Source organism: Limulus polyphemus, unplaced genomic scaffold (genome assembly GCF_000517525.1).
Source record: "Limulus polyphemus unplaced genomic scaffold, Limulus_polyphemus-2.1.2 Scaffold195, whole genome shotgun sequence".
NCBI classification, from domain to species: Eukaryota; Metazoa; Arthropoda; class Merostomata; order Xiphosura; family Limulidae; genus Limulus; species Limulus polyphemus.
In genome coordinates, this window is record NW_013665805.1 from 33826 (window position 1) to 49996 (window position 16171).

Consider the following 16171-nt stretch of genomic DNA (forward strand, 5'->3'; position numbering starts at 1 on the left):
GCTTGCCGGGCTGCAGGACGTCAGCTCCGACGTTCGAGCTGCGATACACTGCTTGAAGCATACTCTGCATCTTAAGAGGCTGGGACGGTATAACTGTAACGGTTAATCCTGCTGTATGGTTACAAAACAGCTGCATAGACGGCGAGTGCTGTTGATTGGTTGTCATTCATCTAGTTAGCAATTCAAAATTAAAGATGTCTGTGACTGAACCCAAGAGATCTCTGACATAGATTTACACTGGGCTATCTGTACTGTGATAAGAGTGGGGATCTAATTCAGCACTTAAAAGCTATAAGCCCTGAAGATTACAGCTTCAATGATCGACAAAACTTTGTTTTTTACATAAAAACAAAATATCTTATATACATTCTCGAACTCGAATATAAATTGCATCTTAAGTTTTTGAACTACCCTTGGTTACTAATACTTTATAGCTGTGGGTTACAGTATCTTTATTTTATCTATAACAGCAAGTGAGAGTAGTGTATGACGCAATAGCTCGAATGAAATCACGTGCTCGGAGTATCGTTGGTGTTACCACGACAACGACATTTCTTTGCAATCAACACATTACGAACTTGAAAAACCTTGGCATTGTCAACTACGTTTTTAACACGTTCTGTTCCCAGTGAAGAATTGAAGGCGCCAAGGTAAGTTAGAAAAAAACGTTGTGTATCTGAAAAGAGTAAAAAAGAAATTTAAGCGAAGGCACAATGGAAAAATTCTTCTAGATATTTGGCAATGATTTGCTTTATGTAATATATTCTGTTTTGGTTCTATTCGAATTTTTGAATGCTTCATATACATATCCATACAGATATTTTACACAGAACTGTAAAATAACTATTCACAAATTACGTAAATGTTAGTTAATTTTCGAATCCTAGTAGAGTGTTGTGGGAAGGACTCAGACAGGGGGTGTACTTGACTATTTTGAAGTACATTTAAGTATCTTGTTTTAATTTATTCTTATTTTAATACAGAGTTTGGTTCCTCGTTGTGAAAAGTTTGTTGTTAAGAGCAAAGTTAGCTACACAATTGGCTATCTGTGTTCTTTTCATCGCAGATATCGAAACCCGATTTTTAGCGTTAACGAGCCCACAGACTATCCGCTGAGCCATCAGGGAACCACTGCTGTGAACAAAGCACAGACGGCCTATGGTATAGCTTTGTGCTAAAACCAAAACAAGCTTATTCTAACAGATAAATTGCAGAATATTTCATATCCACATCTTGCTTATTAAAATAAACTATTATAACATTTTTACTCGTATTATTGTGACGCTTTCCGAAAAGTAATTGATCTTGAAATACTGGTTGAAATAGTTGTTTCACATTTTAGGTGATCTTTGAAGTTGGAATTAGAATTTTCAACATGAAAAACGCACTTGAGTTAAACTGCCAGGTCAGAGACCCTCCTGCTCTGAACTACTGACAAGAGGGAAAGGCAGGCAACCAGCACCTCCTGTCGCCACAAGTGCTCTGTCCAGTTGTTCGAACTGAATAATGGGATTAACTGCCACTTTTATCACGCGCTCACAGCTGATAGCACAAATAGATTCAGCGTCATTACGTCTTGAACTCTGGATTCTTCGATTCATATCTCGACACGCTAACCACTAGGCTATGCCCGGTTTGATCTTTGTTGTGTTATTTAATATGGATATTTAACAAAAATATATTAGGATCAAAACACTAAACAGTATAAATTTTGATTAGGTTTCTTTTTCAAAATTAAACAAAAATTATATCACAAAATGAAGATAATTAATTTTATTAAAATAAAAACTGGCAGTGTGGCAAGTCACCAACTTCCTAGTTCATCTTTAGTTGTTGTTTGAAGTTAAACACAAAGCTACACAATAGGCTATCCATGCTCTGCCCACCAGGGATATCGAAACCTGGTTTCTAGCGTTGTAAGTCCGCAGACATACCGCAGTGCCACTGGTGGGCTTCATCTTTATAACTAACATTTTATATGGAGTTTCAAGTGAATATCCGTGTTCGCATCAGTACTTAAAACTCCAACTAAATTTCGTGGAAATAGTAACTACCGCTTTTGTTTGTTTGGTAACTCGCGCAAAGCTACTCTTGGGGGTTATCTCTAGTTCAAATAGTGTGATTTGACAGCAACTGTTATAACAAACATACGTCACCAAGGCAGTTTTTTTTGCAGTTACGGAGTAAGAACCATGGGATCTCAGGTTCACATTCCTACGCCAGAATTAATCGATATGGCTTTAGTATTATGGAATAACAACTATAGGTTACAAGATTTTTTTTTATAACGCAAGGATGGAACGTACAGTTAAAGCAAAATTCACTATTCTCGGTAACTAACCACATTCTGGACAATATACTATGTACTTTGTTAGGTCTCATGCTACATCATAGTAGAGAACCTCAGTCACATTATTGTTAATGGACAGTACGGGGTTCCATCAAAGTTTGTTTGATTGTAGTTTAAGCACAATGGGCTATCTGTGCTCTGTTCATCACGGGTATCGAAATCCGGTTTCTAGCGTTGTAAGTCCGCAGACATACCGCTGTGCCAATGGGAGGCTCCATCAAAAGCGAATGAATAATAAAATTTCAAATACCCATAATTTGTTGTGCGCCATTACCTTTTACTCGACACGTTGTTATGCCATCTGAGTTGTAACGAACAATTTCTTTGTTCAAACGCTCTTTATACACGTTGTTTACGGGACAGATCTAAGGTTGTATAATGCTAGAATTAAAGTTGTAAGAAAACAAAAGCAAACTTTATAATGTTAAAATTGGTACTCGTGATCTTATCCCATATTCAAAATGTTAACTAAAAATATCTGTGGTGTAACTACAGAAGATGGGCCCCTTGCATAAGAAGTAATTGAGCCTCTACATTTATTTTCCTTTAATTGTAGCTACGATTCTGGCTGATTGATAGCATTAACTTGCAGAATAGTGCAATCGCCGTTATTTTAGTTCAAACAAATTAAACTGTATGTTTCTCCCCTTGTCGGCAATTTTCTTAAGTTTGCCACGCCCTTCAGGTCCCCTTCTTGGCACGCCACCACCCCCCTGCAATTGCGAGGGGATATTTACGCCACTATCTGCAATGTATTTACCAAAACTAATAGCACATAAAATATAACTAATAGAATATGTAATATAAAATTCAAGTATATTAAGCGTGTTGCTGAGTTTTGGTTTAACTTTAAAGTACACTTTGGCCACTTCTAACTGGTAAATTAGGCAGGGTAGGCCTACCTTACTGTCACTATTCTAGACTATCTTTCTGTCTTCTCATTGGTGACCTCCCTGAGATCGCCGACCCAAAATTTGGAACAGCTACACTGACTACTACATGTGTTTTTTTTTTCTGTAACATATTGTGTCGTCGAACACCAATTAAGGAAGAGGGAGTCGCATTGAATAGGGTAAAGGCAAACGTTTAGAAAGGCATAAACTGTCAGATCATCTTGAATTATTTACTGAGTCTTATAGTGTTCGATGGAACTGAAGAATAAATTTTTGTTTTATTTTATATATGAATCCGATTTCTCAGAGCTTTTTTTTTCTACTAATGACAGGTCCATTTCGTTTCACTGACCACATCTCTTTTGTTATTGGCGTTCTGGCCAAATCCGTGAAACATCAACAATTATGGTGTTAAACTGCTATTATTAGTTAACTGAGGAATACCACAAGGAAATAAAATCGAATTACTGATTGAACTCAATCGAACACTAAATAAGCGACTTAACTAGGACATGCACAACTGCTATTGTGTGAATGCCTTTTTTAAGTTGGCGAAGCATGATTATAATTAATTATGCATGTCATAAGACATTAGTATTAGACATATTACATTTTAACACTACAACCTATTGATATAGTGTGTTTGAAATACTATTATATATTTTCTTCTTTTTGAAAAACTCTATTAACTGAGAAAATAATGTAGTGTTTAAAATATAATAGGCTTAACACTAATATTTTATGATAAATATAATTAATTGTAATCACGCTTTGTCATCTTAGAAAAGGCGTTCACGCTATAGCAAATGTTGCAACAAACAGCTTATAACTAGTGTTCAAACCACCACTGTCTTGTCTTTATTGTATCTCAGCCAGTCTGATGAGTTTTTTATTCAGTGACAAGTGCCGGCGGTAGTGTGTATGGCATAGATAGTGTGATTGAAATAATGAAATAATATTTAACATTCTTCATTTTCTTGAAGAGCCCTAAAGGACTGAGAAAAGAATGTAGGGCTCAAATGTAATAGGCCTAATCGTATTGTCTTAGAACAGAGATTCTCACCCCCCCCCCTTTTTTTTTTTTTGCTTGGGCCCTTTTCAGATTATTTTAGGTTATGATGATCCCCATAAACGCAAAGTGATAGCAAATGACTGTACATCCTCTAATGCTTTAGGAATACATGATCAATACACCAACTGCATTCATCAGTTAGATATTTCTGTACAGAGCTATCTAGTTACATATACACTCATTTAGGATGTCACCCCAACACTAGTTTCTGTTTAACATCCAACTATTTTACTACAACTTTTGAAAATTGTAAAAAACCATGTAAGAGAATTGGTCCTCCTAGATGGTTCGTAAACTCAATATATTTATTAGTTTGTTGTCTTTGGAGTTCAAGCAAAAGTTCAAAGAGCTAACCATTCAAGATACACAAATAATGTCAGTTACTTATTATCAAAGATCCCCTAGTTTTTCAAAGTTGACAAAACTTGTGTAAAAATTTCAGAATCCACAGAAGCATAAAAAATTATATAGTTTCAACTAAGAATTAAACATAGAAGTTTTAGGGAAAATTAAAAATAATAATATTGAGTCATTGTAAAATGTAAGTCACATCGCTTAGGATTCCTAAGCCTTAGCACTTTTTGTCAGTATTATGCTAACATATACATTAAATTGGAAATTTCTTTATAAGCTCTGTCTTTTGTACATTTAAGTGTTTATTTACCAGAAAGTTTCCGATAAATTTTAATCATTACATGAATACTTCTCAACAAAACTTAACCAAATTCATTCATTGTATTAATATATTGAAATATTAATAAACTAACTTTTAATTCTATATAAAGAGTAAATGATCATGAAATGCAATAGAACAGAATCAATTAAAATTCTTACCTTAGTAAAATACATAAACTTAAACTTTTTTTGTTTTTAGAAAGAACAAATAAGTCTTCACGATAAACATTGAGAATTGCTGGTCCTATACTTTATTACTGAAATTTCTTTAAACTGTTTTTTGGGCAAAAGATTATGCATCTTGAAAACATTTTATTTTCCAAATCTAACCACATTCTTGAACAGCACCCTCTGGTGTATTATGATAAATTTTAGTCAGTAAAATACTGCTGTATAAAAAGGAAAAACAAGTCATTCTCGCATGATATCTGGTTTCTCTAGTTTGATATTTATGGATGAAACATACTCTAAAATATCCATTATCGCAATATTTTTTAGGATATCACAACCCAGTACTTTTGGGTCGGGACCCCAGTTTGAGAAACACTGTTTTGGAGCATATTTTTGTTTTTGTGATATGTTGCTATATTTCCAACACTTATTATTTGTTGTTAGTTTTTCAGCAAAATGGATATAATTCAAGGCCAGAAACTATTCAAGAAAGACAAGAGTGAAGTGGATGCCGACGAGATTCTTCAGGACAAGGAGATTATAGGGTTTTATTTCAGTGCTCACTGGTGCCCTCCTTGTCGCGCGTTCACACCTATATTGACAGAGCTTTACGGTGAACTGAGGAATGAAAATGCTCCTTTTGAAGTCGTCTTTGTTTCATCTGATCAAAGCGAAGACGATATGTTCAGTTATATGGAGGAGAGCCACGGTGATTGGCTTGCTGTTCAATTTGATGGTGATGTTTCTACGTAAGTAATCAGGTTTTTTTCTGATACAGTACTTTATTGGTCAAGGCATTGGTTGAACAGCAGTAGTGTAGCTTGTATACTGCACAAAGGAGCAGCCTCAGTGTGTGTGTGTGTGGGTGGGGTGAGGAAATCAAAGGCTGCCGCACAGTGGGATTTCCTTTGATGGCGGGAGGTCACGTGATCTGAGAAGTCATACTTCCTCAAAGTAGTGAAAGAGGCTTGATAGTTCCACAGAGTGCCGCAAGAGTACAGATAGTTCCATAAGTGGTATTTAGAGAGAATATTTCTATACAGTACCGCCAAAGGACACCCCAGAAGCTGGAATCAACATATTTGACCTGTTTCAACTTGCAAGTATGTTATAATGAACTTTAACTTCGATTGCAAAAGTTTCAGGCACAGATTATTATTGCTATAGTCAATTTTATATTTCAATGCCCATTTATTTAGTAATAAGCAAAGTTTGTAATACTTAGATTAATATTTTATGTTTCATTTATTACAGGTTGGCTATTTGTATAGTGCAATTCACGGCTTAGACATGTGATTATCCATATACTAATTTACCTTACAATCTAGGTTGTCCCGAAAATGGCTGTTTTTCATGTTATCTTAAACCGTTCGAGCTCTAGATATATAAACCATAAAACCATTTTGCATTATCTAAAGACTATATATATATATATCCAAATAAAAATAGATTTTTTAATCGCAATATAACTCTTTTAATTTGCATTCAGTGTTGTTAATATCTATAAAGCCCAACATTTATAACTTTTGTTTTAAAACATTATGTTTCTATAGTACATTTTGATTCATTCTGAAATACACGTACAAAGCATTATATATCATTAGATTAGTACTATGTACAAACTTTCTCCAAATGACGCTCTGACCATTGGCTTATAATTATCAGTGGGACGTTGTCACTAATAAATTATTCCAGAAATAGAGACTCCACAAATATACAAGGCCTAGTTTACACTAATGTTTTTCTGTATAAACAAATGTAGAACATACATAAATGAAAAATTAAAGCATATGGTTCGCGTAGATTTTAACATAAAATGAAAGTGTATACGAGGAACAAAATTTAACATAAGTAATAATATAAAACTTTTTTGTCTTATTCATTGTCAGTTGGGAACTATTATTGTGTAAAAAAACATTAACGTAAAACAAGACTTTGTTTTGTATTCTCATTGTGTTACTGTTCCTGGAATAACTTATGAATGACAACGACCCCATGCTTATTCTAAGTCACAAGTCAGAGTGCTATTTGAATAAGTTTTCTACACAGTATCAGTCTGGTAAGATTTAGTGCATTGTACTTGTATGTCAAAGTGAATCGAAACGGTCCACAGAAACACAGTGTTTAGTAAAAGCAGAAGTCGTGAATATTGAATAATTTTAATTGACTTATATCTAAAGAAAATATGTTTTTTAAAGTGTTACTTCCGGGGCCGGGTTCTCCCTCCCCCCAAAACAACAAAAACTAAACAATATACACAAAAATTAGGAACAAAAACAATGTTGACGTTTATTACAATTAACCGAATGACATGAGTAATCAACGACGCATTGCTCGAGAGTTTGCGTTTTATTCCTCTTGGCCATCGAATTTTCAGCAGCGGCATCTTCGTCGTCACGTTTTCTCTTCTTGTTCTCGTTTTCGTCGCTCTGCATGGTTGCGAATTCGTCTTTATGAAATGAAGATTTCTCAGCGATTTGATTCCAAACGTCTTGGGTAACGTGCCACCCCTACATATCATGGTGGAACAAAGAGTGCACCTTGCGAAACGATCCGCCTTGTTTTCCAACACAAAATATTTCCAGACCAAGCTGGTCATGTTTACCATTGGAATGAAAAATGACTAAAATAGCAAGTTACAATAAGTTTTTGACTAAAACAATGTAAAATTAAACTTTACACGACAGCGAGAAGCGGTGATGATTTGAGTTGAAACAGCAATATATGGAAAACTAACGAAACTGACAACTTTGAAATTTAATTTTTATTGAGATAGAAAAATTGAAAATTACTTACCAACTGCGTCCGATTTATGAGACCAGTGAAAGTAAACGCAGAAACAGCAATGTTGACACGTTTTAGAATAATTATGCCAATTAATGCCTAGCCCCAACTTCTCAAAACTCACACCTTACCCAGAAATCCACTTCTCAAGCCATGCATGTTATTAACCCTATTGTTCTCTGAACCCCTGACTTCCAGCGGGCAGTCAATCTTTGTTGCTTGGAAACACGTTTTTTTTAAAAAAAACTAAACCTATTATTGGCTGTAACTTACAGTACCGCGTTAGTTGCCACAAAGATTAGGGCTTAAATGCCATTTTCAATTACCCGGATTCGGCTGTTTTTAACTTCGACATTCGGTCAGGTACCCGTGCATTCCTAGTTTGGACGTATGTGTTGTTTCCTGTTAGTGTAAAATGTTTTTATAGGTAATACATGTCATATACATAGATCATAGATCGTGAATGTTTTAAGTGAAGATGAAAAACAGTCATTTTCAGGACTACATAGATTGTACTTAATTTAGTATATAATCCTATGTATAAACCGTGAATTGCACTATACAAATAGCCAAAATGTAACAAGTGAAACATAAAATAAGAATTTTACCTACCTAACCGCTTTTATATTATTGAATAAATAGATGTTGAACAGAAAATATAAAGTTGACTCTAAGGATAATGCAGAACTAATATCTGTGTTTGAAACATTTATAAAGTAATCACAAGCTGGAAGACGTCGACATTGGTTGATTCTACTTTCTGAGGTGCCCTCTTGAGGTACTCTATAGAACTATCTGCTTCTGGTGACTATCTGTGGAACTGTCCTCTCTATGACGCTACTTTGTGAAACTTCATAGGTCACGTGACATTCCGCCATCAAACGATGCTTTGTAGGAGTGAAATATTTAAAATTATGTTCACACCGATGACCTCCACTGAGGCTACTCCTTTGAGCCCGATAACTACTATCAGTAATTAATTTTATTTTCGTTACTATTATTATTTCACAGTAGTTTATTTTTATTTTTTACAGGGCAGATATATTAATAATAGCTTTTACCAGCACCTTCACCACCTAATAGTAACATATATTTTTTGCCTTAGACAAGCCGCATCTAGAATTTTTTCATCTGCAGGGAAGGGGTGGGGATAATTTGATGATTCAGGGGCAAGCAATTTCCCATTACTTTAACGACCAACACCGTAATTCAACTTTAACATTTTCTCATTGAATTCCATAATAACGGTAATTATTTCATGAATATTGTATATGTTCAGTGCAAAGATTAACTCTTCAGTCGTAAAGCTCGTTGCTATCAGACAAGTGTGGGGAATGGAGATTCTTGAAACTCTGCTTCCGTTTGTTTGGAATTAAGCACAAAGCTACACAATGGGCTATCTGTGCTCTGCCCACCACGGGTATCGAAACCCGGTTTCTAAAGTTGTCAGTCCGCAGACAAACCGCTGTGCCACTTGAGGGCCTCTGCTTCCGACGAACAGAGAACACTGTTCGTAAGAATAATAAAATGACACTTGCGAATATTATTTTTCCCATAAGGACTTGAACTACCTTCGAATTAAGTTTGTTTTTAAAAGGGGATAAAATTTCCAAAATATAGTAATAAAAAGTTCTGTTTGCTTCCACGTTTCGTTCCAGTAAGCTTTCCGAGAAGTTCGCCGTAGACGGAATTCCAACTTTTATCATCTTGAAGAAAGATGGCACTGTCATAACGGAAAGCGGTGTTGAAGAGGTGACAGAAAAAGGAGCAGAAGCTTTTAAGGAGTGGTTAGGATAATGTACTAAGTATTCAAATTCTCAATTTAAACATTTTCTGACAAAAATATATTATTATCGACCACTGCAAAACAGGATTGTTAAAGCTGCGCGCACACACACACACAATGCCTAAATGTTTTACTGTGTATAACTTGAAACGTGCAAATGTATACAAATGATATATTATATAGTAACTCCATATACTAAGGATAATACACTAAAGAGTGGCTTATACTTATAATATCAAATATTTGACCATTTGCTAACTTTGAACGTTAACTAATAAATAAATAATGCAAACTGGAATTTCTTTGGAAAACATTAAGATGCGTTGGTTATTTCATTTTTGACTTTAGTGATTTATGGTTAAATATATGACATTATGATCAAATTACCTCACTGGACTGAATTATGATTAATATTACCCAATTTTACTATTGATGAAGTCAACTACCTTTATCTGAAATTAGTTATTTTTATGGAATTTCAGCAGAATTAATATCAATTTCTTTAAGTTTTGAGTACCTTGTAAGTAAACTAAGACATACAACTCTTAATAAAGGAAAGGCATATTAAGTTAATCAAGGGAATAAACGCTGGTAATGATAATTACATATATAGGACGGCAGCTTCGTAAGACCTCTCAGTTATATACGATTTTTTGTTAATTTGCCAACGCTTCATGATGTTAAGAGTGGTTTCCACTAATTTCCCTGAAGTTGTCGAACGTAGCCTTTTATGTCAAGGGCTCCCAAACTGTGGCAGTAGGAGAGTGTCAGATGTGGAAGGGGAGGGAGGGGGTAGGAAATGTACAGAAGAAACAGTACTATTAATGTACTTAACCTCTACAGATTCAATGGGTGGAGCACATCAGTGGAGATGCAAAATATCCTGGGAGGTCTTATGCCAAGAAAGTTTGGGAGCCCTTGCTCTATGTTAGAAGCTTGAATTCGAAACATAGATTTCTTCTTTGTAGCCTCTTGTGTTTTTCTGTAAGTTTAGGACTTTTCAACTACAATAGGAAAAAAAATTATATTTAAGCAAAGTGTTTAGACATGCTTTTATGTTGTGAAATTCTGAATAAAGACTCATTTTTATGGCTTTGGACCCAACGAACTGTTTCCTAGAAACATGAAAAAACACACACACTCGAGTATATTTCAAAATTGTGATTTTTTTTTTGTTTATGGAAATCCATATTAAACTTGAAAACAGTTTGCCTTCATGATTATGCTATTCCTGCTTTGAAAATATGCTGGTTATAAAATCGTCATACTTCTTATTTCTTGGGAAATAATTTTGAAAATAAACATTTCTACATTTTCGTCATCTGTCATGATTGTACTTCGTGAGAAATAATTTATACTGGTAATAAAATCGCTATACTTCTTATTTAGTTATTTTGAAAAATGATGATTAATTAGAAATTATCTCATGCAGTATTTGAAATAGCAAAAGAAAAATACTGATAGACATAAAAGTGGGATAAATTGTGGCAAGGAAAAAGTGACAGTGCGCACTTGGATACATATTTCTGGTTATGACAAGAAGAGCCGGTACATAACTCTTTGGAACACAGACGTACTGGTCTCATGACAATAAACGGAATAAGAAAGCTGTGGATCACGCAGTAACTTCGATGTAACTAGTACTGATACTATGGAGGAATTATTGTGATATAACAATGCAACTTTTCTTAATGTAACACGTACTGAAACTACGGAGGAAGCATTGTGATATAACAATACAACTTTTCTTAATGTAACACGTACTGACACTACGGAGGAAGCATTGTGATATAAACATACGACTTTTCTTAGTGTAACACGTACTGACACTACGGAGGAAGCATTGTGATATAAACATACGACTTTTCTTAGTGTAACACGTACTGACACTACGGAGGAAGCATTGTGATATAAACATACGACTTTTCTTAGTGTAACACGTACTGACACTGTGGAGGAAGCATTGTGATATAACAATACAACTTTTCTTAATGTAACATGTACTGACACTACGGAGGAAGCATTGTAATATAAACATATGACATTTCTTAGATACGGTTCACAATTAGAATGAAACACACATTGCATATTTCTCAGTGCACAGCTCAGTCTATCCTGCTGTTATAAATGGAACTTATGGCAAAATTTAATATCGTTGAAGATATTAAACATAAATATATTACCCGTGGCGTTGGTTTTATCACTTTTCAGCTTCTGTTAATAATAAGACCAATGCTAATATGGGTAACGATATGACATGTTAGGCGAGACTAAAATAGTGCTTTGTGTGTTATACATAGGTGTTTAAAATATGGTCTTAGTGTAACACGTACTGACACTACGGAGGAAGCATTGTGATATAAACATATAAACACAAATACATTTCTCTGAAACTGCGTAATGTTTATGAACGATCTCATATAATTACTACAAGTATTAGTCACAAATTTTTTGTCCAGTTTTATCTCTTGCTACTGGAGTCCTGTATTATCATGTTTATGACTAGTGACTATTGTTTATGTGTTTTTCTTACCGCACAATAATTGAAAGCTGCAAGTTTATGACTTTGTAAACCTTATTTCTGTACAATTTTTACAAAGATCGAAGAGCGAGATCACGAGGAATTTAAAACTACAAGTGACGTAGTGTGACGTCAATATTTACATACACGTGTCTTGTGTGTTCCGTTGGTTCCACGTAGTGCTATAAAACCCAACTCAAGTGCTAGAATTATTTTGTTTTGTTATTTTACGTTGAACGGAAACAGAAACTACTGTTTTCCTGCTAAAAACACCTGAAGATGTAAAACAAAATATATTAGTTGATCAAACCCTAAAAATGTAAATTGACAAGCAAATGACTCTTTTTGACTTAGAAATACACAACTGGTTAAAAGGGCCAGGGCAGAGACCACTAGGGTTCAGGTTAAGCCATCCTTAATTTTGAATTACTGACAAGAGGAAAGTAGCCATGCAATGATATTCTCTGCCACTATCATTTTTTTTCTGGCTTTTTGGAACAACTAAGGGTATTGACTGACACTTTTATAACGCTCCCATAATTTAAAGTATGTTAGTTGCATTAAGTTTCGAACTCTGGATCATTGAAACCACAGTTAGATATGCTATTCAATAGGCCAGAAACATTCCTACGAAAATACAATCTTACGCAAATTTTATTAAATACATGTCTCTTTCCAGTTTAAAACATGTTGGATAGTGTTATAACTAGTCCAGAAACATTGGTAAGAATTAAATTTTGCAGTCAGTTATATATATTTCTTGTTATGCTGGTTATAAAATTGCTATACTTCTTATTTCATGGGAAATAATTTTGGAAATCAACATTTCTACATTTACGTTATCTATGATGATTGAACTTACACCGAGATGATCATTTTGTCACAAACAACAACAAAAAAATAGAACAATTTTTTTTATCGTACGTTCTGAGAAATTTATTTTCAATATGTGATTATTGTGAACGTACATAAGGGAAAGGTTTATGACAACAGTATAATATTCTCAACAATTATCCATTACTGACATCTTCAGGACATCAAAAAATAAATTAAACGTTGTTAAGCACAAAGCTATACGCTGGGCTACCTATGCTATGCCTACTGTGAGGATTGAACTCCGAATTTTAACGATATAAGCCGTCACGATGACAGCTGAACCACTATTGGTTTAGAATGTAAAATAAACATTATACTTATGTTTAATAATCATGTGAATAAATTGATTCTGTGGTACTAAGAAAAAGTTCAAACGGTAATGATCTGATTACGTTTTGACGATGTTATCAAAAGTTATTTCATAATTATACATCTCCCAAATAATTCTAGTTCCAGATTTTGCTTTAAAGGACAAAGGTAATTGTCCTTCTTAACGTACATAATGTGATGAAGCACCTATATATGACAAGCCATCGGGACCATAACGTATTGGTTCAACGCAATGCCGAACGCTCGACGCTGAACAATATATTATTTGCTCAAAATATAAAGCCAAACAAGATTCATAATAGTTTTATTGGCTATTTCGACAACGCGTTGAGTCAGTACACTTTGATATTGTTCTACAGGTCCAAAATGCGTTTATCCATAGCGTTGTAGAGATATCGTGTGATTGAAAACTACGTTATTATTGGCTTGTTCAGCAACACATTCAATCAATGCGTTATGGATCTGATGGATTTTCATAAGATTCTCGTCATGCATTGTTCACGTGAAACTGAATCATTTTTTTTATTACGTGTGCTTCCATCTATTGGATAATGATAAACTTAAAAACTATTCCAACTATTTCAACATATACAGCAAAATATCAGTACAAAAAATTTCAATTATTACCTTCAGTGACAACCAGAATATAGCATTTTTCAGACGGCAACTTGAACAAATGTTTTTTAGGTGGCTTGCTTCAATGTTAACTTGAATCAATGCTTTTAGGTGGTTTACTTCAACGTTAACTTGAATCAATAGTTTTTAGATAGCTTATTTCAATGGGAATTTGAATCAATAGTTTTAGAAAACTTACTTCAGTAGCAAATCGAAAAATGGTTTTTGATGTCTTATTTCCAGAGCTAATGGTTTTAGATAGTTTATTTCAATGTTAACTTGAACCAATAGATTTTAGTTAGCTTACTTCAATAACACCTTGAATCAACTCTTGGGCTACTCTTTTACCAACGAATAGTGGGATTGACCGTCACATTATAATGCCCCCACGGCTGAAAGGTAGATTGCGAGTCGAACGCCCTAACCACTTGACCATGTCGGGCCTTTTTCTAGAGAAATCCACATATTGTATTGTAAAAAAGTAATATCATATTATTATATAACATTACATCTTTTAACGTAACGTACTTCAATACTATCATTTGGATTTTTTAAACAAGATATTACAAATGTATATTTGATGTACCGGAAAACAAACGAGCCAAAACTATAATATTGTAAAAATGTAAATAATCTATAACAATTTGATAAGTCAAGCAAACTTAATCTTTCAATTAATATACCAGGTAACATTTACTTTTTGTACTGTGGATAACATATCGATCGCTTCTCATACTATTATTAAAACATAGGCGATTTTCAAATGATACATATGAAACACCCATATAATTCTTAACGATTTATTTCTAAAATAACAAATTTGTTGAACATTTCTGATATCCAATACATTTATCATGAAATAACTTTTATCGGCAGTTAAAATATTAATCTGACGTCCTATCTTGAGCCAAAGTAGGTTAAAAGTACTAGAATAGAAAATCAAACGACCGTCATTATTCCAAGTTGAATGCGTTTTTAATATACATCGTTTTATATTTGACTTTTTTTAAATTGTATTTATCTATTAAAAAATATATAGGTAGTTACATACCAACATGCCTAACGTGATAATGCTCTTTCGTGTGTGAAACAAAACGTTATTGTAACATTGTCCTCGTTATCCAAGAGTGCAGAACGTCCATTGCTCCCTCTATGAGCAGTTCTAACAGTGAAAAAGCTAGCGGTCCATTTATTGATCTAGAATGAACATCGCAGTATAGTTGATATGATAGGTGTGAGGCATAGAAAGCTGCAGTGCTAAGAGCGGTTAACCTAAGATTTCCTTTAGCCAAGATAACTTTGAAACAGTGATATCAAAATTATTCTGAAGTTATTGGGATAGAAAGTATAATTTGGCTGTTTCTTTGTAAGAACGAAAAAAAGGAACGAATCTAAGAAAGAAGAAATCTCAAAACTAGCAAAACATAAGATAGGCTTAATGTGAAAGAGAAAATTACGATGTAAAATAAACTAGAAGTGTGCCGAAAGGAAATTTTTTTTGCAAGATTCTGTGAGTTGATTACAATACCACTTGGACCTACATGGTAAGAATTATGAAACTTTATAATTTTTGCTATATACATAAAAATATACACATTACAACCATACCCACACAAATATATATATATTTATATAATATAAGGACGATTAGGGACCGTTTGATTCTTCAAGGATGTCCTTACACTCCCACCCTTGAGAAAAATAAAAATTTCAATCCACCCTTTATTTTTCATTAATTCATAGGTTCCACTCTTAAATTCCTTTAAAGTAATGGCCTCCACTAGTACCGACATGAACTGATTCCATAATTTGATAAAACTGTTAGAAAAATAAAACTGTTTTAATTGGAGCCAAACTTGTCTTTTCCCAAATCTTAAACTTATGTCTCTTTGTCCTATGAGTTTTAGAATATAAAAAAAACAGACTTTTATCATACCGATCTTCCGTATTATCTTGTAACCTTCGATGAGATTAAGGAAACCTCATTACCCTTCCTTTCTCAAGATAACACAAGTTAAGAGATCTTAATCTATATAATATAACCCTTCCGCCCCAGAAACCATTCTGGTAGTCCTCCTCTAAGTTCATTCTATAAATC

At 34.0% G+C, this 16171-nt stretch overlaps 2 protein-coding genes across 2 annotated transcripts in view; both read left to right on the forward strand.

The window, feature by feature from the left end:
* Nucleotides 1–578: 578 nt before the first annotated feature.
* LOC106478268 (nucleoredoxin-like protein 2) lies at nucleotides 579–10814 on the forward strand. The gene is made up of 3 exons (XM_013938801.2): nucleotides 579–650; nucleotides 5606–5910; nucleotides 9604–10814. Exons 2-3 carry the CDS (start codon nucleotides 5618–5620, stop codon nucleotides 9740–9742), a joined length of 432 nt encoding a protein of 143 aa, XP_013794255.1. The 5' UTR covers nucleotides 579–650; nucleotides 5606–5617; the 3' UTR covers nucleotides 9743–10814.
* A 4492-nt stretch (nucleotides 10815–15306) lies between these two features.
* Nucleotides 15307–16171, forward strand: part of LOC106478269 (tetratricopeptide repeat protein 39A-like) — an 82004-nt gene continuing 81139 nt past the window's right edge. The window contains exon 1 of the mRNA XM_022381844.1: nucleotides 15307–15617. Coding sequence (XP_022237552.1) covers nucleotides 15615–15617 — 3 coding nt within the window. The 5' untranslated portion in view covers nucleotides 15307–15614. The remainder of the gene's footprint in view (nucleotides 15618–16171) is intronic.